The 22,422-nt window shown below is 38.6% G+C and overlaps 1 protein-coding gene across 2 annotated transcripts in view; it reads right to left on the bottom strand.

Annotated features, from left to right (window-relative positions):
- Window positions 1-5,046: 5,046 nt before the first annotated feature.
- The window catches only part of mrpl23 (mitochondrial ribosomal protein L23), a 62,302-nt gene continuing 44,926 nt past the window's right edge, over window positions 5,047-22,422 (bottom strand). For both annotated transcript variants that reach the window (XM_067436841.1, XM_067436840.1), the window contains exon 5: window positions 5,047-5,755. In XM_067436841.1, coding sequence (XP_067292942.1) covers window positions 5,591-5,755 — 165 coding nt within the window. In that variant the 3' untranslated portion in view covers window positions 5,047-5,590. The remainder of the gene's footprint in view (window positions 5,756-22,422) is intronic.

Here is a 22,422-nt window from a genome sequence, read left to right as displayed (position 1 = left end):
GATTGTAAGCACCAATTTGAATCAGGAGGGCTTTTTTTCAAGACTCCGTTGCCCACAAACCAGGAGTTCTGGAGTCAGTAATGATCTGTATCTTATTGTGTTTAATTATCCAGGATCTGTGTGAGGCTTGGTGCCAAGTCCTTGAGCTTTTGCCTTAGAGGACCACATGAACCCCCCACCCCTGCTTGACATTTAAAAAATGGGTTGAAAGGTCAGACCCTAAGCAATCAAAGAAGTTTGTTTTGGCACTCCTTCCCCCCGCTTCCCACTGGCTGGGGAAAGGCCTTGCCATCACCTCGCATGCCTCCCTGAGAAACAAAAATGTCCTTAAAAATCACTGTGGGTAGAGATCACACATTTGGATCAGTCCAGGGTAGGCACCGATCTTTGGAAGTGGACGCAAATGAAAACCAGGACATATCACAAGGTTTCCCTCCGAGCAAAAGGTTGGCTGAGGTTTCCAAAAATGTACAATTCATACACCGTCCCTACAAAAACACATGCAATTCTCTTGAGGGGGTTTGCATTCCAATCACCTATTGGTCCCGCTTGAATGAGATCAGAGGATATTGTGTGTGTGTGTGTGTGTGTGTGTGTGTATTCAGGGTGTTCTTTCAGTGAATAACAATGCAGTACTGCTTAAACTATTCCCAGCATTCTGTTTGAGTAAGGCCAGGGGGGGCGTCACATATCCATTAAATCAAAAACCACAGCATTCTCAGACGTTTAAGAATCTCTAAAAGAAATTCTGAAACATTTATTGTATTTCCCGCCTGATATCACTTAATCAGACTCTAATATATGGAGTGATGTACTGTATTTCTATTCACTTTTCAGGTTCTCTAAACGGCTACTATCTTACTACAGATCATTATCCTGCTGTTTAGGTGAAATGTTGAGTTTAACTAGCTTACATTTGGCATAACCTTGGATTAAGAGGACCAACGGTAGGACTTTTGCCAATCCCTCATTGGTATAATTCTATTGATTATGCATATCAAAGGAGCAGGTTGGGTGGCCACACACTGTCAAGACTAAAACTCTAGCCTAAAACCCATTTCTGTCGCATCAAAACAGTCCCCACCTCCTGTTCTCTGAGTTCTGATTATTAGCTTGTTTAAAATGCAAATGCATTTCTTGAACAGCTGCTTTAGACAAAGACCACCCGGTAGGTATAAGGCATTGTTGATTGCAGATAAGCAGTTAATGGGGTGCGGAGGGAAATTATTTGCCCCTCTACGGCACACCACTATGCAGGAACTTGCAAACACATTACTGGTTAAAATAAAATAAAATAAAATAGTGTCCCCATTTGACATGACATCCATTCGTCCAGACCTGATCGTTTGATTTGATATTTTTCCGCTTTGAAATGTGCAACAAATATACAAAAGTTCAGAGATTTGACAGATTAGTTGATGTTTGGGATCTACTAGCTCTGGTCGGAAGGCTTTTTTCCAAGAAATAAATCAATGCAGGATGTGTTGAATCAACTGGCCACGTACACACTGCTGTTTAATTCAGTTATCACTATTGCTTATTCAAGAGTATTGAATAATATGCTGGACAGCCACCATGCACAATCAAATTTTCATTCAATTTAAAGGATTAGTTCACTCCAGAATTAAAATTCCCTGATAATTTATTCACCCCCACCCCCCCCCCATCTCATCCAAGATGTTCATGTCCATTTGAGAGTTTTGAGTAAAACATTCCAGGATGTCTCCATATAGTGGACTTCAACTGGGACTAATGGGTTCCAAAATTGCAGTTTCAATTCAGCTTCAAAGTCATTTTCATTCATGTGACCGTTCAAAAAGGTAGGGTTGGGCAAAATAAAAATGTTCTCTTCCAATTTCAAAATTGTCTGACGTTGTTTTAACCTTTTTTTTTTTAAAGGCATTTTTGCACGTTCGCCTTGTAAACACTGGGTCGGTACTTCCACCTATTTCAAACATAACCTTTCGTGACAAGTCGTGGACGCGCATTGCAGAACTAGTGGAAGATGAGCATTTTTGGTTAAAAAATAAATACTTTTTTTTTTTTTTTATTTATACAAGATGCTTATTCCTCGTCTGGAATCGTGTAGAGCTCTTTGAAGCTGCACTGAAACTGCAATTTGGGCTTTCAACCTGTTGGTCTCTAATAAAGTCCACTATATGGAGAAACATCCTGGAACGTTTTCCTCTAAAACTTTCTATTCAAAAGACATGAACATCTTGGGTGACATGACAGAATTGTAATTATTGAATGAACTAATCCTTTAAATAGTACTTACAGAACCAAACTGAACAAGAGTTTGTCATCATTTACTCTATTGTCATTTCAAACCTATAATGGAACACATAAAAAGAGACATTTTGAATAAAATCCTGGTCATTCTTTTTCATGCTATTATAATGAATGGAGACTGACACTTTCAAGCTTCAAAAAAGGGCATAAAAGCTGTATAAAAGTATCATATTATGACTTTATATTTCAAGTTTTCTGAAGTCATACGACAGCTTTGTGTAAGGAACAGCTCAAAAGTCGTTATTCACTAATAATTCAATTGAGATTTGAATCGGGTGAGAGTTGATGTGAATGAATGAATCATTCCGACTGGTTTTGTGAACTTGGATCACCCAGTTCATTGAGAAGATCTGACATCACTAGACATGATTGTCATAAATGTGGAACGACGTAGCATCTGGCTTCAGTGTGTTCTAGTTTCGGCCATTTCCAGAAAACTTGATCGTCTCCTGTCCTTAGTAAAAAAATAAAAAAATAAAACAGCATCAAATTTAGGTTTGACTAAATGAAGAACAGGTTCTGAAAGCGTGCAAACAGCTGCTTTGTGTCACAAATCTTAAGGACCTTTGGTTTACAGTTGTGTTAGGTTTCTTTTTTTGATTCTCAAAAAACACTGCTCCCATCTGGGCAAACTGTTATGGTACAGCACCGCTATTGCTAACTGCTACTGCTATCCATCTGACAATTCAGCTGTTTACATTAGATAGTCTTCCTGGGAGGGAGGGGGGGGGGGGGTCTTCCTTTACTATTGCTATTTGTATATTGTGGTATTTCAATAATATAGGATGGTGGACACAATCTAAGACCGCCCCTCTGCACATCTTTAAATACAGCTGTGCATATGGGCACTTCAGCAGAGCTTCCAGCTGGGCTAAAAACACTGCTGTTTGTGCGCTAGGCCACGGCAGAAAATGTGGGGTGACAGAGTGCATTGGCTGAGCTCAAATGAACCAACAGCAACCTGGGGGTGTCAGGAATGTCTATGGCTCTTGTCCAATACTCCCGCTCACTCGGGCCTGCTCTGGCTGTCTTGGAGAACATCTTTCAGAGACACTAAAATGTGTAGTGTGTGCAAGGCTTTTTTCCCCCCACAAGATTTGTTTCGCCGCTATTTTTAGGAGGGGTATTTATCTGCCCATCGTTTGCTGGAGATCAGTCAAGGTGGCACCATGCCCTGGAGCAAAAGGAGAATCAATATATTTGCTTGAGTTCTTGTCAAAAAATCAAAAACTCTCCCATTAGCTTCGCGATCAACGCTAAAATGAGTGTTGTCAGCAAGAAATTCTGCTGGGTTTGAAGCTGTGGGGAGATGTTTATTTTAAAGACCCAGATGTGTCTCTCCAAGGTTTAAGTATCACTGAAAAACAGCCACATCCATGAGTCAAGAATGACAACATATTTTATTTTCAGGGGACGGAGCCCCTATTACAGTATGAAATAGCAGACCACACAGGGTGATTGCAAAAGCCTACATTTATTAAATGGACAATAAACGTGATATATTCATATCGTTGAAAAGGTTAGTTTATCTTTTTTGATAGATCTTATAAATTCTACTTCTCTGAAAGAAACAAGCTACAGAGTTCGTAATAGGTCACCCGAGTAGTGCGTATTTGGAGAACGCTTAAAGATACTCCCTACCAGAAGACACTTTGTAGGTATGCACTCACATGAAGCCAAAATCGTCCCGTTTGCGCAATTTTAAGGAGGCATTACAAACCGTCAATCTCATGTTAAAGTCAGGAATGGGAGTGCACAGAGTTTTGCATGCGTCATCTTCTATCTTAAGCCAATGATGTCATGTCGGTTCCAAACTTGGCATAAAAAAATAGGGTCATGCCCACTTTTCTTACAAGAGCCTGAATAAAAAGGAAAGGCAAAGAGAGTCTGTGTTAAATATTCAGCCCTCTTCCATTAGCTTTTCATGGACAGACAGCGAACACGGCTCACACTGTCAATTTCACAAGACGTTAAGGAACGGAGATGGTTACAAAGGAGATTAGAATGGAAAAGAGAGCATGTGTGCATAGGTTTCGATAATGATGCATCTCCCATGATCCCTCAGTTTGGCATTCATTTCCAAACCCTCTAAATTCTAATGTCACATTTTGTTTTTATCACCAGTAGGGGAGCACCGTTTTAAAAAAACAAAGCATTAATCCTGGAAAGCAACCATATTATTCCTATTACTGCTGGTCTGAGATCAAGGATCCAAGGCTTCCCAAATCCAGCACATTATGGCCAAAATCAGTGTGTTAGGAACATTATGTTAACAAATCAGGAAATGTGTGCCAGCTGTGTGTGTAAAGTTCAGTTAAATGCATTGTGTTTCAAGGTTTTTATAAGGTTTGGGCAAGAGAAGGGGAGTTGATTGGGTTGTTGAGGGGAGGGATGCTGGGACGAAGGGGGCCAACCTTGGCAACCATTGCAAGACTTCCCGAATATAACGTGGACTCTCCTCGTTCATTCAAGCAATGAGGATACTGGACAAAAATCCAGGGTTCTTTCTTTGTTGTCTAGCTGCTCCCTTACAAGGCTTTTTTCCCCCCTTAATCCAAAATGGTTCATTTCAATGCAGGGGTACTTGAGTACATGCACAAAACAGTGGGCAAATGTTATCAATATTGACATTCTCCCTGGCGAACACCAGGTTGGCTGGGTGAGGTAAGCCTCTCTGGTATGAAAGCTGGCAAGCCGTTATCCAACACATCTGTGGGGAATAGCTAACTCTAGAGAAAAAAACACAACAACAAATCATGTTTTACTGATTTATTAGAATTGAAGTATGCAGGTTTTTTAAAAAACATTAACAGGATTTGTTTTGTTGTTGCATGAAGAACTGGAGTCACTTTATTAGATTGACAATTTTACCAGATCTTGAAGATCCGGAAGGGGGGAGAAAATAAATAAATTGGACACACTTTAAACAATAGGAACCGTGTATGCCCAATAACTTTGCAAGGACCTTTGTTCAAGCAAGTTTCTGAGACCTGTGGGAAGAGAACATAACCTGACTTTCATGACAAGGCAGATGCTCAAGAATGATCATATGCTTTTCAGACTTTAGTATTTTCTGACAGAGCACATGATTCTATTGGAGTAATGGGTTTCCAAGCCTTCTCTCAGGCAGTCTGTCTTTCCATCGAGTCAGATCAGATCCCTGCAAATGTCCCTCTATGGACATTAGTCAGATCACTGTAAATGGCTCTTCCTGCACAAATACATAATCTACATTACACCACATTCTTCATTCAGCTGTTGCCTCTCTGAAGTCATTCTTCATTCAACACTTGTCTGTCTAGAGGCCAAACCATTCAGTAACTCCTCCTCTTCTGGGATCTGGTTTCTGCCTCTGACGCTCGTCCTCTATGAACTTCTCCTGCATCTCCTCAACAGAGCCCTCCTCCAGCTTCTTATCCTTCTCAGGAAAGATATCAGGGAACTGAAAGGTTTGCTGCTGAGCCTACAAGAAACACAGGAATTGTTAAATGTTTAAAGGAAGATTACGAAGACTTTCGGTCTGTCTGTTTGTCATAAACATGGATTCGCAACAGGTTTTAATGTCACTGATTTTTCATTGGCTACTTCAGTTCTGAGGTGTTGGGGGAAAGGAAGGAAATTAAAAAAGTAGTTCACCCCCCAAATTTTTTTAATACTGTCATCATTTACTCACCCTCAAGTTGTTTCCGAACCTGTATGAATTTCTTTCTTCTGCTTAACACAACATTTTGAAGAATGTCGGTAACCGAACAATTGATGGACTACTATGGAATTCAATGGGGTCCATCAACTGTTAAGTTCTCCATATTCTTCAAAATATATTCTTCTGTGTTTAGCAGGAGAAAGTAATTAATTCAAGTTTGGAACAACTTGAGGGTGAGTAACTGATGACAGAATTTTCATTTTTGGGTGAAAATTTAAGTGGGTAGAGGGTGTGGTGCTTGACTATTCCTTGATTAAGTTGTACAAGGAAAATAAATTGTTCATCAATTTCTCTTCACTGGACAGAACACCGTGACCTTTTCTGGAGCTTAGCTCTCCCACACTTCCCATGAAATAATCACCATCACCCTATCTCAGGGGCCTGGTCCTTATAGAACGAATATAAATTTTATTGAAGAGACAGGAAGGGGGAACAGGCATCATATATATCAGGAGAGAGACATTATGCTGTTGCCTCTATTCCGCCTCCATACCAGAGATCATTAATGTTGTTCCAAAGATAAAGCAAGGTGTGGCAACAGTAGGAGTAAACAGGGATCACACTGAAAAAAGCTAGTGAAAAGCAGTGCCTTTCCGAAATAAATGCTTCTATTCGGATGATCTCTTATTTTGGCCTGTTCTTTAAAATGTGCAAAAAGGCCAAAGAATAGTGGAAGGAAAAAAAAAAAAACAACAGAGAAAAAACAACAACAGATTGGGTTCCAAAACTCTGCAGTGGCGCTCCATCCCTACCATCTAGAAATGCAAAACCCCACACTATAAACACAGAGTCCAGCCAAGTGAAAGTACAAGAACCAAACCTATTAAAAACAGGACCTTAGTAACAGAGTACTAAAATGGATGCCAAAAATGTCTGTTCCTTCACCTGTAGTAAACTCTCCAAGAAGAAAAAAAAGACACTGTGACTGAAGACTGGCAGGGGGACCCGTTCGCATGACAATCCAAGAGTAAAGTTCAACCCTCTAAAATGCGAGTAAATTCTAACTCTGGCCGACTAAATAATATCTATCATTTGCCAATGGCTAATAAACGCTTAAATTTTACTCGCCTCTGTGTTGTTTTAAATTTTATTTCTCTTTACAACTATTTTTATTTGTCCTTGTTTTTATTTGAATTCTTACACATGGTATTCTTATTTTTTAAGAAATAACGTGGCTCAGATCTCGTGTTTGCTGAGGCAATGTGTAGATAATAGGTCCACAATAATCCTCTCTCGCTCTCTCTCATGATTGTGTGCAAACTAATTATGTGTGTTTGCAGAATCTATGGTTCCCTTTGTAAAATTGAGAAAAGTTATAATATTCAGTTAATGCCTATTAACACTATAATCAGCCTCTCCTCCAGACTATTTTTACTTGTCTGGTTGATATTTGGCTGCATTTAATTCTGAGAAATTAAATGATAAATACTTTTCTGAAGTTTATCTGAATTAATACACTATATGCAGCCTTTCATCTAGACTGTTTTTACTTCTCTGGTTGATATTTGACTGCATTAAAAAACTTCTGATGGAAGTCCCCTTCGGAGTGGGCCGGTGTTCACCTAATTACATGGTGCCCTTCCCCCTTTGGTGCCATCAGGGGGCCGTTCTGCCAGCCCTGCCACCTAGTGTGCTTCAGTAACTTCACAAATCAAACATTATCCTTCCTGAGTGTGTGTGGAAACAACGCGAATGTACTGAAATGTACATGAATGCTGCGCGAGATCAGTGATCGAGAGTGTGCACACGTTCTCTGTGCATCAATATATCAAGACTTTCATGCGCTTACTGTACGACACCAAAATTGCGCTGTTCAGAAACAATCGCAGAATGCTAAAGAGCTTCTGCTTTAAAGCAAAGCACACATTGGAATGAACAATTCACTAAAAACGCGCTAGTGAGTATATATATTCTCTCTGATGTTGCCTAATCAGCCTGGCGTTCTTTACATTAGCACTGTTTTGGACTGTTTGGATGAATTAGATTACTGGATCACTGAACACTTTCCCAGAGTTTAATGGCTTCATCTCACAAACGCAGAATCAGGTTAAATGATTAGAATGGACATTTCTTCCTACCAGTGTTACAGGTGCAGATGCTCAGTGTGATTGTGATAAACTCCTGACTTCTATGATCGACTGCGTGATGCAAATTATGTTAATGTCGCAGCTTCACGTACTTCTCTAATTAATTTGTGTTAATTGTGTTAAATCATTTTAACGCATTAACGACTTTAAATTAATTGCATGCGCTAACATTGAGAGCCCTAATAAAAATATAAATAAATATACACTGTAAAAAAAATCAGGTCTTGAGTTTAAGCAATTTTGAGCGTGGCATGGTTGTTGTTGCCAGACGGGCCGGTCTGATTATTTCACAATCTGCTCAGTTACTGGGATTTTCACTCACAAACATTTCTAGGGTTTATAAAGAATGGTGTGAAAAGGGAAAAACATCCAGTATGCGGCAGTCCTGTGGGCGAAAATGCCTTGATGATGCTAGAGGTCAGAGGAGAATGGGCTGACTGATTCAAGCTGATAGAATAATAATAATTTATTACATTTATATAGCGCTTTTCTAGGCACTCAAAGCGCTTTTACATATAGAAGGGGGGAATCTCATCATCCACCAAAATTGTCCAGCATCCACCTGCACGATGGGACGGCAGCCACATTGCGCCAGAACGCCCACCACACACCAGCTTATGGTGGAGAGGAGACAAAGTAATGAAGCCAATCAGGAAAGGGGGATGATTAGGAGGCCATGATGGATAGGGGCCAATGGGCAAATTTGGCAAGGATGCCGGGGTTACACCCCTACTCTTTATCGAAGGATATCCTGGGATTTTTAAATGACCACAGAGAGTCATGACCTCAGTGTAACATCTCATCTGAAGGATGGTGCTCTTTGACCCCCATCACTGGGGTGTTAGGACCCATACAGACCACAGGGTGAGCATCCCCTACTAGCCTCACTAATACACCTACCAACAACCTAGTTTTCTCAGGAGGTCTCCCATCCAGGTACTGACAAGGTTCAGCTCTGATTAGCTTCAGTGGGAAACCAGTCTTGGGCTACAGGGTGATATGGCTGCTGGCTACGACTGATTCAAGCTGATAAAAGAGTAACTTTGACTGAAATAACCACTCATTACAACCAAGCTATGCAGCAATGCATTTGTGAAGCCACAACACACACAACCTCGAGGCAAATGGGCTACAACAGCAGAAGACCCCACTGGGTACCACTCATCTCCACTACAAATAGGAAAAAGAGGCTAAAATTTTTACGAGCTTACCAAGATTGAACAGTTAAAGACTGGCGCCAGAATTTGGCGTTAACAGAATGAGAGCATGGATCCATCATGCCTTGTTACCACTGTACAGGTGGATAGTGGTGGTGTAATGGTGTGGGGGATGTTTTATTGTCACACTTTAGGCCCCTTAGTGCCAATTGGGCATCGTTTAAATGCCACAGCCTACCTGAGTTTCTGACCATGTCCATCCCTTTATAACCACCATGTACCCATCCTCTGATGGCTACTTCCAGCAGGATAATGCACCATGTGACAAAGCTCAACTAATTTCAAATTGGTTTCTTCAACATGACAATAAGTTCACTTTACTATCATGGCCCCCACAGTCACCAGATCTCAACCCAATAGAGCATCTTTGGGATGTGGTGGAACGGGAGCTTCGTACCCTGGATGTGCATCCCACAAATCTCCATCAACTGCAAGACACTATCCATATTGATAGGATAGCGTCTTGCAGTTGACGGAGATTTGTTGAACAGCACCTTGTTGAATCAATGCCACACAGAATTAAGGCAGTTCTGAAGGCGAAAGGGGGTCAAACTGTATTAGTATGGCATTCCTAATAAACCTTTAAGTGAGTGTATTTAAATTTAAAAATAATTTCTTAAATATATTCATGCATGTATTTATACAGTGAGGAACATAAGTATTTGAATCCCCTGCTATTTAGCAAGTTTTCCCACTTGGAAGTCATGGAGGGGTCTGAAATTGTCATAGGTGCATGTCCACTGCAAACCTCCAGAAATCACAATATATGATTTTTTAACTATTTATTTATATGATACAGCTACACATAAGTATTTGAGCACCTGTCTATTAGCTAGAATTCTGACACTTAAAGACCTGTTAGTCTGCCGTTAAAATGTCCACCTCCACTCCATTTATTATCCTGAATTAGATGCACCTGTTTGAGGTCGTTAGCTGCATAAAGACAGCTGTCCACCCCATACAATCAGTAAGAATACAACTACTAACATGGCCAAGACCAAAGAGCTGTCCAAAGACACTAGAGACAAAATTGTACACCTCCACAATGCTGGAAAGGACTATGGGGAACTTGCCAAGCAGCTTGGTGAAAAAAGGTCCACTGTTGGAGCAATCATTAGAAAATGGAAGAAGCTAAACATTAGCGATGCAAAAAGACTTTTATCACCGAAACAATATTGCCGAAATGCTTTTTTTATGTTTCTGTCTATGTGCTGGCTCCTCAATGATACACTACAACATATGTCCAAATATCGGCAGTTATTTTCACCGTCATCACACGCGTGTAGAGCCAGAAGACGCGTATGAAGAATCGCGCACGCTGAGAAGGTTTATCTCTGTGCATCATCAGAGAGCACGCACACGTCTCACAGCGCGCAAATATTGAGTTCTCTTTTAAGTCTTGCGCTTAAACGGACAAACTCACACAAGAAGTATGTCAACTAGAGGTTGACTGATTCATCGGATTTGGTGTTTAATCGGCACTGATAGCTGATTGGTGGAACAATTGTTTATTGGCAAAAATCAATCCCGATATTTTTTCCGGTTTGCGTCCGTTGCGGGAGCGGCTGAGAAGGCTGCTGTCATTACACAGTAGCCTACAAGAGCTTTGAGAAGGGTCTGCTGGTATTATATAGTGCGAGGGAGGCCTCTAGAGGCCAAATAAAAAACTATCACTGTTTACATTAACACGTGAGGACACGTGAGGCTGCACGCTTCACAGCACACGCTGCACAGAGCGCACTGGAACATCTGACGTGCGTTTAAAACACCGAAAGGGAAACAGTATGAATCCAGAACACTTCAGTACATGTTGCCAAATCATTATAAAGTAATTGATTTGTTGACTAGATGCTTTAGCAGGGGAAGAACAGCAGTATATGTACTTTGTCGTCGAGGCTGACAGGATGCTAATATTAGCAGCAATGGTTACCTCAAGCATTTAAAACTATGTAACTGAGAAACTTTTTTTGGTGTGAGAAACTGTATCATGTATCCAACAGAAATATAAACGCATTAGACGTCAATACATATGTTGTTATTTTGATAAGAAAACCGTTGTGTTCTAAAAAAGCGAACTGTTTGGATTTATATGAAATGATAACACTTAATATAATACAATAATATTCAATTTGTAACATTAAGTAAGGTTAATAAATGCTGTAGAAGTATTATTCATTGTTAGTTTTATCTGTTAACCTTTTTTATGCACTATGAACTAACATGAATGATTAAGGTAGAATTGTATTGCTCGAATATTAATACATGCTGTAAAATGTACATTACATAATGCATTTAGTTCATGTAAGCTAGCTAAATAAATACATCATTGTTAACAAAGGGGATTTGCAGTCTGTTACCTGACATTTACATACATGTTTCTAGGTTATAGCTAAAGAAACATTCATTTGTAATATTTAAATGTTTTAGTTATTTTCTGTAGAATTTTTTTTCTGTTAGAACTCATTTTAATATTTTCATATTTACATATGAAATTTAACACATTTTCATGGTTCAGTTCAGTTTTAAATTTCTTGTAATAAAGTTCAGCACTGCTTTTTTACCTGTTATTTTATGTATTATTATTATATTTTAATCTAGTATCTTTTTAAAAACTATCGGTCGATTAATCGGTTATCGGCAAGCGAGGTCCCACCTAGCTATCGGTACTGGTAAAATCCACTATCGGTCGAACTCTAATGTCAACATGTCCATCTTGATGAGTATCCAAGTAGACAAAAGCCCCGTTTCCACCACAGGAACTTTACCCAGGAACCAGGAACTTTGGGTGGTACTCGGTGTGTTTAGACCGCAGGAACCAGGGTCTAAATGAAGTTCCGGGTAAATATTTCCCCCTCCAAACGGCCCTGCTCGCGAGGTAGTACTTTTTCAAAGTTCAGGAACTTTGAGGGCGGAACTTGGGCGCTGAACATGCTGATTGGTTGAGCTGACGCAGCATTTTATTTCAACTCGGCATTTTTAAAAGTCTTTTGCGAGGTTTGGTCTACATTCAGTAATAATCAGTCTTACACGCCGCGCTTATGTTGACAAGAGAGGAAAGTTAATTTTTCTGAGGGGTTAACTTTTTATTTCGTAAGTTATGAAGATAATGTTGGAGTAATGACACAGCGTATATTGCCCCAGGCAGTTTTTACTTTAACTGCGCCTGACAGAAGAATTTTTTTTTTTCTCAGATGATTATTTAAACAAATAAATAGCTTATAATATAATACTGTATTAGTCCTGGTGGCCGTTAAGAGTTGCCCTTGTCCGTCACTGGCTTGGAGGAACAGCCGCGTGCAGTCCTACATCACCGGACTAATTTGCCTAATCTTCTCGGAACTTTATCGTGGTCGAAACGCAGACAGCTGCAGGTCTGGAGGGGAGAAAAGTTCCTGTAAAAAAGTTCCTGGTACAAATTGTTCCGGGTAATTTTGGTGGAAACGGGGCTATAGTCTGAATATGCCTTAAGTGAACTATTTACAGTCAAGAAAGAAGAGCATATCCCTGCATTAGGTCTTAAAGGGGCAGTAGCCTTTACTGGTATCTGTTTAATGTCAAACAAAAGATAAGGACATCACCCACTGCTCTTGATTGAATAACTTTTGTAAGTTTAATAAGGATTAATCTTTAAAAACAGTGAAATATGCTGTTATTTTACATTTGATTACTTTATTAAATTTCTGTACCTTGTATTATTATTTAATGTACATATGAGTGAGGTCAAGTTAAACATTTTAGTTCGAATTTTACTTTATACTGTGCATTGTTGCAATGTGCTAAATAATTTGAATAAATAATAAAAAATAATTTGTAATTGATTTATTATTGAAACTTTAATATTAATTTATGCAATTGCAATGCCTTGATTTTTAGTAAAGTTACACAGTCATAGCCATAAATGAAATGGTTACTACTGGTTACAATTACTAATAATTGGCATAATTTATTTTGGTGTTTCGGTTTTCGGCCTTGGTTTCCTCTTTTTCGGTTTCGGCCAATAATTTTTATTTCGGTGCATCCCAACTAAAAATGACTGTCAATCTCCCTCGGACTGGGGCTCCATGCAAGATCTCACCTTGTGGGGTCTCAATGATCCTAAGAAAGGTGAGAAATCAGCCCAGAACTACACAGGAGGAGCTGGTCAATGACCTGAAAAGAGCTCAGACCACCATTTCCAAGGTGACTGTTGGTAATACACTAAGACGTCATGGTTTGAAATCATTCATGGCACGGAAGGTTCCCCTGCTTAAACCAGCACATGTCCAGGCCCGTCTTAAGTTTGCCAATGACCATTTGGATGATCCAGAGGAGTCATGGGACAAAGTCCTGTGGTCAGATGAGACCAAAATAGAACTTTTTGGTCATAATTCCACTAAATGTGTTTGGAGGAAGAAGAATGATGAGTACCATCCCAAGATCACCATCCCTTCTGTGAAACATGGGGGTGGTAGCATCATGCTTTGGGGCTGTTTTTTTGCACATTAATACAGACCGCACTGTATTAAATAGAGGATGACCGGGGCCATGTATTGCGAGATTTTGGGGAACAACCTCCTTCCCTCAGTTTGAGCATTGAAGATGGGGCGAGGCTAGGTCTTCCAACATGACAATGACCTAAAGCACATAGCCAGGATAACCAAGGAGTGGCTCTTTAAGAAGCATATCAAGGCTCTGGCGTGGCCTAGCCAGTCTCCAGACCTAACCCCAATAGAGAATCTTTAGAGGGAGCTCAAACTCTGTGTTTCGCAGCGACAGGCCAGAAACCTGACTGATCTAGAGAAGATCTGTGTGGAGGAGTGGGCCAAAATCCCTCCTGCAGTGTGTGCAAACCTGGAGAAAAACTACAGGAAACGTTTGACCTCTGTAATTGCAAACAAAGGCTACTGTACCAAATATTAACATTGATTTTTGTAACATTTGCAGCTTTGCAGCCTACATTTTGTCTCTCACAGTGGACATGCACCTACGATGACAATTTCAGACCCCTCCATGATTTCTAAGTGGGAGAACTTGCAAAATAGCAGGGTGTTCAAATACTTATTTTCCTCACTGTACATAATAATTATACACAGTAAACTTTTATTTTGGATGTGGTTAATTGTGATTAATCGATTTGACAGCACTAATATAAATAAAATCGTGTATCAGAAAAAAAAATGTTCTAGCCAATGGCGATTGTATTGCCAAGGTCTGCGTAGAAGGTTGAAGTTCAAAAGTTTGGATGTCTTAGCACTGACTGACAGAGAGAGGGCTAATTAACAAAAATAACTCACCCTATGATTGTCCACCATATTCTGATCAACAAACCATTAATATACCTTAAAGAAAAGTACATTATAATCAGCTTGCATGTTTGTATTTGTGTACAAACTATTTTCTCAGGCTACGGCAAGCACTTTCACTGTTTGATTTAACAAGGAGAACAGCATTAATATGACCATTTCAAATGTAAACCCAGTGCTTTATTGTGTAACATTACAGAAATGTAGACAAGTAGTCTTTAGGAATAGAATGGAATATATTGTCCTGAAAAGTACGGGAAGCATCAATTGGGCACTGACATGCCCCAAACCCTAATGTGTAAAAAAAAAAAAGTTATAGGAAAAAGGAAGACTAAAGCATGGAACAAAAATGTTGTTGTTGGGTTCAACCCAAATTCTGTCTCTGTTATACTAACTCTCCCTCCCCATATCTCTCTATAGTTCAGGCCCTGAATTTACACCATAATCTGTACATTGAGTGGCTTAACATTAGGAATATACATGCTTTCTTAGCCCTTGTGAGCAAGAGAAGTTAATAGTAATAGCTGAAAAACTGCTATGTCAAAAGCATGTAGAAAAAATGTATTAGGGTTTCACTTGAATCTTTTTCACCTTTGTTTGTGAAGACAGGTGTGTTATTGCTGAAGCAGGAATAGGCCTTACGGTGTTTGTTAAAAAGGCCTTTATTAAAGAAGGAATTTCAGTCTAATCTAGCAGCTAAAATATATAAACTTGGGGGTAGGTGTTAGTAGGGATGCCATTATCTGCCATTATTTGCCGGATCGGGTATCGGACAAACAGGACCAATCCAAATTCGATACTGTGTGTATACTATTATGTGTTATTGTTAAGCTCCAGTGCCCCACAAAAGGCAAAAAAAAAAAAAAAATTTTTATAAAGCATCATCAACGAATCATGCACTATATTATAAGTGTTCTGAAGCCATTCCATAGTTTAATGTGAACACAGATTGATATTTAAGTCATTAAATTCAAGTTCACGTCATTGTTTCCGTCCGCTGTAGCTCAGTCACTCTACATTCAGCATTCAAACTGTGTGTCACGTTCGGTTACGACAGTCAACACGATGAAACTCTCTAAGATTATTCATTGTTTCTGTTATTATGCTTGATCTGTAGATAACGCTCTATGGTTTCTCATAAAATATCTTGCTGGCGTTTAATGCTGTAAATTGTATTACTTTCTACCTGGTGTCTGTTAGATCACAACACTGGACTAGAGATTGTTTTGTTCTTCACACACAGTAACTGAAATGTTAAACTGTTAAAATAAAGGGCTTATAAGAATACTGCATACACTACGCGTCGATATATCTTGTTTTAAACTTCTCAATACGGATGGAGTGTGGCGCGCTGTGAGCATGTGAATGCGTTGCTTCAAGCGCATCATCCTGCGCACGGGATGCGCATAAGCATTTGTGCCGCTCTATATTATAATACTTTTGGGCTATGAAAGCCTTATTAATAGCCTTTCTTGTTTTGCCCAATCTATAATATGTTGCTGCCTCATTAAAAAGATGTGCTATACATTTAAAATAAATGTAATTTCTTAGTATATAGGCTAGGGCTGGACAATAATTCAATATCAATATATATCGCGATATAATTTTTTTCAATAACGGTGATATGATTTTTAAACACATTTCCGATATTTCGATATATACATTACAGCATTCCTCACTGACTGACGTTCAGGTGCAGCCGTCAGAAAGAGCAGAACATGATTGGCTACTTGCGCGATGACGTACACCACAGAAACGCAGTCAGTGCTCAGCAGTCGTAGGCTGATAAATCCAACGCGGCAAGTTTTAGCTACAAAGTTTCCCTGACCGCAACACAAATGTGAATGAACGAACTTCCACAAGTAAGGAGAAAGAAATAGTTGATAAGAGAAGAGAGACTAACGTTAATTCAGTGGGGTGGAAGTGGTTCGGCGTGTCCCCCGCACTTTTAATAAAGTGTATTTTCATCCCCCGCACTTTTACTGGGTCTCACCGGTCCTAGTCGACCCGCTCCGAGCGGGATTCCAAACGGCGTTACCTGGAGCGAGGGCGGGCAAGTTAACAGGGACGCTATAGACCGCTTTCTCTAACCTCGGTTGATTGCGCGCTTCTTGAGGTCACGGGCAAGTGTAGCCTATACATAGAAACCAACGTGAATACATCAAGATTTAATTTCAGAGACAAAAAATAATCTATGCATGACCTGTCATTTTATTCGTATCTAAATATGAGGAGGCTCTCTCACAGAAAGTCCAAAAGCGGATTCGTAGAAACTTACTGTCGCGCTGGAGCTGCAGCTGAAGTAAAACAATCGTTATGAGCTGAAACGTGACGACGACGACAGTCAGACGATTGCGACAATATATGAAAGAAATGAAGGAGCATCATGAGCAACAAAACTGTTTTCAACACTGATAATAATCATAAATGTTTGTTGAGCATCAAATCCTAATATGAGAATGATGAGTGACACTGAAGACTGGAGTAATGATGATAAATTCAGCTTTGATCACAGAAATAAAGGACACTTTACTATATATTCACGTAGTGAACAGATGATGTAGATCAGAATAATATTTCACTGTATTACGTTTTTTACTGCATTTTTAATTAAATAACTGCAGCATTAAATATATGCTATAATTTTGCATAAATGGAAAATAGAGCGCTATGAATTGTTCTTCACTGAAATTTAAAACTTAAAAGAAAATGCTCAATAAACTGCGTCTGCGGCATAGGAGCGCTGTACGCTGTGAAGCAGATCCACCATCTGAAGCAGATCCATCCGCTAGAATATTCTGAGTCAGGCTGAATCCAGGCTGAAGCACTATTGTTTAATCTAAGAATAATATAATCAGCCTATATTATAGTTTAAACTTAAAGATATTAATATTAATAAAGTGAGAGTCTTATGTTTATTTGATCTTGATTTCACATTTCTTTTTCATATAAAGGCTAAATACAAATAAAAGGTGAACATTAATTTATTTGGACTGGTTTTATTTCTAAAAAATTATATAGTTTTATAGGAGGACTATTCATAGACTTGGCAAATACATTTTTCAGAAGTTTGTAGGTACAGACATCCTTTGTGGCAGTTCTTAGTAGTTTTTTCTAAAGCTTTTATATAGTTCATATCGATATCGGAATTATATCGTATCGACCGAAATTAAGAAAAATATCGTGATATGAATTTTGGCCATATCGTCCAGCCCTAATATAGGCCCTATTTCTATAAATATATTTACTCGTTTTTCATTAATATATTTTGTGTAACATTTTACCAGATTTGCATTTACACTTATTCACTTTTGTGGTTTCCTTTATTTTTTCCCCCACTTAATGTTTAGATTTTATACAATTATTGTGCACTTGTGATTTTGTAACTTTTGCTGCTGAATTATCCACTAATCAAATTTATTCACCATCTATAGTATTATTTTTGTCATAGATTGTTATTTTCTATTTATTTTTTTAATTGTTGTTTTTCTTTATAATGAAGTCTGTATTTAGTTGATTGTGTTTAACTCTCAGAAGACTGATTTTCAATTCAACACACTAAGGTTTAGAAATTCTATCTAAAAAATTTTTTTTTTTCTTTTTTAATTACTATATCTTTACGACTGTTTTAACTATGCTTGTTTTTAATTCTTTATTCGTCCATATGGTATTCTTTTTTTTCTCATGCATTTGTTACCACTGTTTTAATTAATTTCTATGTAAAGCACTTTGAATTGCCATTGGGTATGAAATGTGCTATACAAATAAACTTGCCTTGCCTTGCCTTGCCTACATATCATTTTTAAACAAAACTGCATTGGTATCGGATTGGTATCGGTTCAGTATCGGTATCGTCCAATACTCAGAATTTTTTATATCGGATCGGTTCCGAAAAAATGGTATTGGTGCTGGGGTGTGTGATATTGACAAAAAATGATATCTCTATTTTCTGAGATTTTCTCGATAATGATAATTTGACGATATTTTGCTGTTCATGTTATTGTGCTGGTATCTTGGTGCTGGAGATCAGCTGACTCCAAAAGTGTTTGATATTCATCATATTCTGTGTGGTGGTCAGTTCACAGCAGTGACAGATATCGTCTTTTCCAAAAAGTTTAAATGTATTTTTTACTTTTATGAGCATTTTCTAACAGAGTGGCATTTACACATATTTACTGACTATTTAATGAGCTAGAGGTGACACATAGCCTGCAGTTATGCATAAATAATGTTTTGATGTTTTAAACACACAATGTTGATACTGATATTTGAAATTATTTAAAACATGAAAAGATACTTTAAAACCGCCTGTAGGCGGCAGCAAGTCACTGTTAATGAGTGAGTCATTGAGATTCAACCGATTCATTCAAACAACTGATTCATTCAGGAATGAATCATTTGTCTATCTTAATCCATCTTAGTCACTGATTCAACTGATTCGTTCAGAAAGCTGATTCATTCAGTAAGGAAACACCATGTGTTTCTCAGAGACACTAAAACTATTCTTGTTGGCGAAATAGAGTAAAAATGGGCAATATGGTGTCTAGCATGTAAGTCACTTAATTCTTGTTTAACTTGTATAAAATAAATATCATATGTATGATATAAATATAGACTCACGCAGTGAAAGCGTGCACCTGTACAAGTCTAATCTTCAAGACTACATCACGTTGTGCATGCACACTCACACTCACTCTCTGGGTGTGTGTGAGGGATATACTATAAAGCCAGGCCAGACCGAACATCGTTAAAACAACAATTACGATATTATCGCAGGCGATATATATCGCACAACCCTAATTGGTGCATCCCTAGACATAAGCCTGTAAGCAACCTCCTAATAATGCCCTAGCAATTACTGAGAATAGTAACGATCTAATCAACAACATCTAATCAATCCTCCTGTCCCAAACACTTTACAAACCACTCAGGACACCTATTAGAAAATACTGGGATGTTTGACAGCAAACACTGTGGTGGAAAATATTATACAGGCAAGCACTACTCACAATAAAGTGGTGCAGGTAAGACGTCACTTTGTAGGCTAACTGGCCGTTAGCATTGCATTGGTTCCCTCGAGAAAAAAAACCCAATAGGATTTGCACATATGCCTATGGATTATCACTAAAAAACAAGCTCTATGATCAACAAAAGATTATGATACTTACACGTTTGCCATCAAGATCAGTTTTACAGATGAACAACGAAGCCTAAATGCAGTGACCAGAAGTAAAAAGCTAAAGGTAGGTAATAAACGGACTACACCATGGTCGCTTGACTTCACTTAGCTTCCGACAACTCTTTCAGTTTTTACCTAAAACATTTTACCAGAACGTTTGAGTTAAACTAGTGTATAAGAGCACAATGATGAGCATAATGTGGCTGCAAAAGTGGATTGAGTTGACCTTTTCAGAATGATAACGTTTAATCTCCCCGACAGCCTCTGTAGTCCCATTTAGCCACTTGTTAGCAACCACCTTTTTCAAGACATTTAATAGCTTTTTTTTTTTTTTTAAATCACAAGTGGGGTAGTACTGATGTATTTATGTCATAGAATAAAACATAAAAGTGTCTTGAGCTTGTGTTCACCATAGATCACAATTCAGCTGTTTAAAATACCATTCAAAAAAATCCATTGACTTTGGGATAAGCAGAAGTTCTAAAATGTTACCCCGCTTCCACGTTTTGCCTACAAAGTGATGTCATACGTGCACCACTTTATTGTAAAAATGTATTATTTATAAAAAAAATTCCCAAGCAAAGGTGGAAAGGGAGGGTTCAGGAAACCTCTTTAAAAGCAGTCCTTATTTTGGCAATTAGATTTGATGAAGATAATCACACAGAAATCACACACTTCAACTTTCATTTGATTTATATAGCCTCTAACAGTGCATGTTTAAAACATGTCCCACCAGTGGGCCCACAGCCATTACATTTTTAAAACCATTATAGATAGCATCCATTCCATTTTTTTTTTTTAAAGAAAAAAAGGTCTCAAAATATTTTAAATATAAAGAAAAATATTATAGATTCTCCATTTGTGATGTGGCGGCTAGCTTTAACGCACATACATGTTCATTTTATGTGTTTATTAGAGGTTTAATTAATTCAATCTTTCCCATACTACTTCTGAATAGGATGTCTACTTCATAAAATATATGAAAATTATGGAAATACATGGTTCAGATCTCTCAAACCTTATATGGAAATAGAGGCCCCCTTATATGGTTAGAGCTTGGATACTGCGCCCAAACATAATTTTACTGAAACCTCAATTTTTGAGATATCAAGCTAAAATTTGGAACACAACAATTTTTGCCTTTGATTTTCTTGCAGTTTTAGAGTCTAATATGCTTTGTAAAATATATATTTTATATTGTATATATTATATTATAATACATATTACATTGTCATAAACTTAAACGTATATAATGTTTTTTATTTGACTTCTACAATAATCTGCCAAATGTCTTTTTTTAAAACAAAACCAGCCCCATGGCTATTTTCCAAAGCATTTTTGAATTACAACTATTTAAATGTGGATAGTGCATTTTCATGTCTATATGAAAAGAAAAAGGAGGTGACAGTTAACAGGTTAAATATTCTTAAAGGGGGGTAAAATGCTGTTTCATGCATACTGAGCTTTTTACACTGTTAAAGACTTGGATTCCCATCCTAAACATAGACAAAGTTTCAAAAAGTAATGTTGGACGTTTGATGGAGTATTTCTGTGTCAAAAAAACTCCTTCCGGTTTCTCACAAGTTTCGGAGAGTTTTTTTCGAGTATGGGTCGGCTTGACGTTAATAAGAGTGGAAGACTAGAGCGAGAGAGGAAATGCACGCCCATAAACACTCTGCGGCGCGCTCCACTTTATTCCTATGGGTGACGTCGAGCGACTTCAACGCTTCAGCACAGCATTCCGGGAAGGCAGCGCTGCATTTGGACCGTTTTGAACGCAGAAATGACGGGAAGCTTCACAACATCGCTTCAGTCGCGTCGCAAAGTGGATTTCCATGGTCACTGCTGTCACAGGACTTCACCAAATCATACCAAAGAAGTGTGTTTTTGACGGAGTGGTCCCAGCGATAAAGGTTTGGTCCTGCTTTGGAAGCAGCCGGTGAGTAAAACTGCTTCAAATGTCTGTGCTGTTGGCTATCGTCGCGTGAGTAAACATCAGTAAACGACACGATCGCGTGCTTCGTCATTCAAATGCGCTAACGGACTCCATTGTTGTTCTATGTATAACGTTACACTAGTCTGACGTGCAAAACCGTTTTGCTTGCTACTGCTAATGTTTAGTCGCATACAATAGTCCATAAACCAAATCATGTCCTCATAAACTGCGAGTAAAGACACAAATGTTGACAGGCCACTAAATACAGTACATAACACAGAGACGGACGTCCTGATGTTGCCGTTTCTGCTGTTCAATTTATTTCAGCCTCCGAATGATTCTGGATCATATATCTATTAGCTTAGATCGATAGAGATGGGTTTCTCCACGCTTGAGGACGTCACCGCTTTGCGCTCTCGTCATTCTTTAGCTCCGCCCACACGATACGCCTCCAGGCGCTCGTTTTTTCCCGGAAAGACTCGGTACAGCCTATATTTCTTTTATAAATATAATAAAACTAAAGACTTTTCGGAGATATGAAGGATGCAATACTACTCTATAGGTACTCAAGATTGACATGAGATTGACTGAAACTGAGTGTTTCACCCCCCCTTTAAAGTAACCGCCTTAACACTAGTACTCTTGGTGAACTCTAGTGACTCACATCCCACAATCACTTCCACGATCAGTCAAACAGGAACAGCTGGCATGACTTGGGCCAGTCTG

Source organism: Pseudorasbora parva, chromosome 25, assembly GCF_024679245.1.
Source record: "Pseudorasbora parva isolate DD20220531a chromosome 25, ASM2467924v1, whole genome shotgun sequence".
Taxonomy (NCBI): domain Eukaryota; kingdom Metazoa; phylum Chordata; class Actinopteri; order Cypriniformes; family Gobionidae; genus Pseudorasbora; species Pseudorasbora parva.
This window is presented reverse-complemented; position numbering and strand designations above follow the sequence as displayed.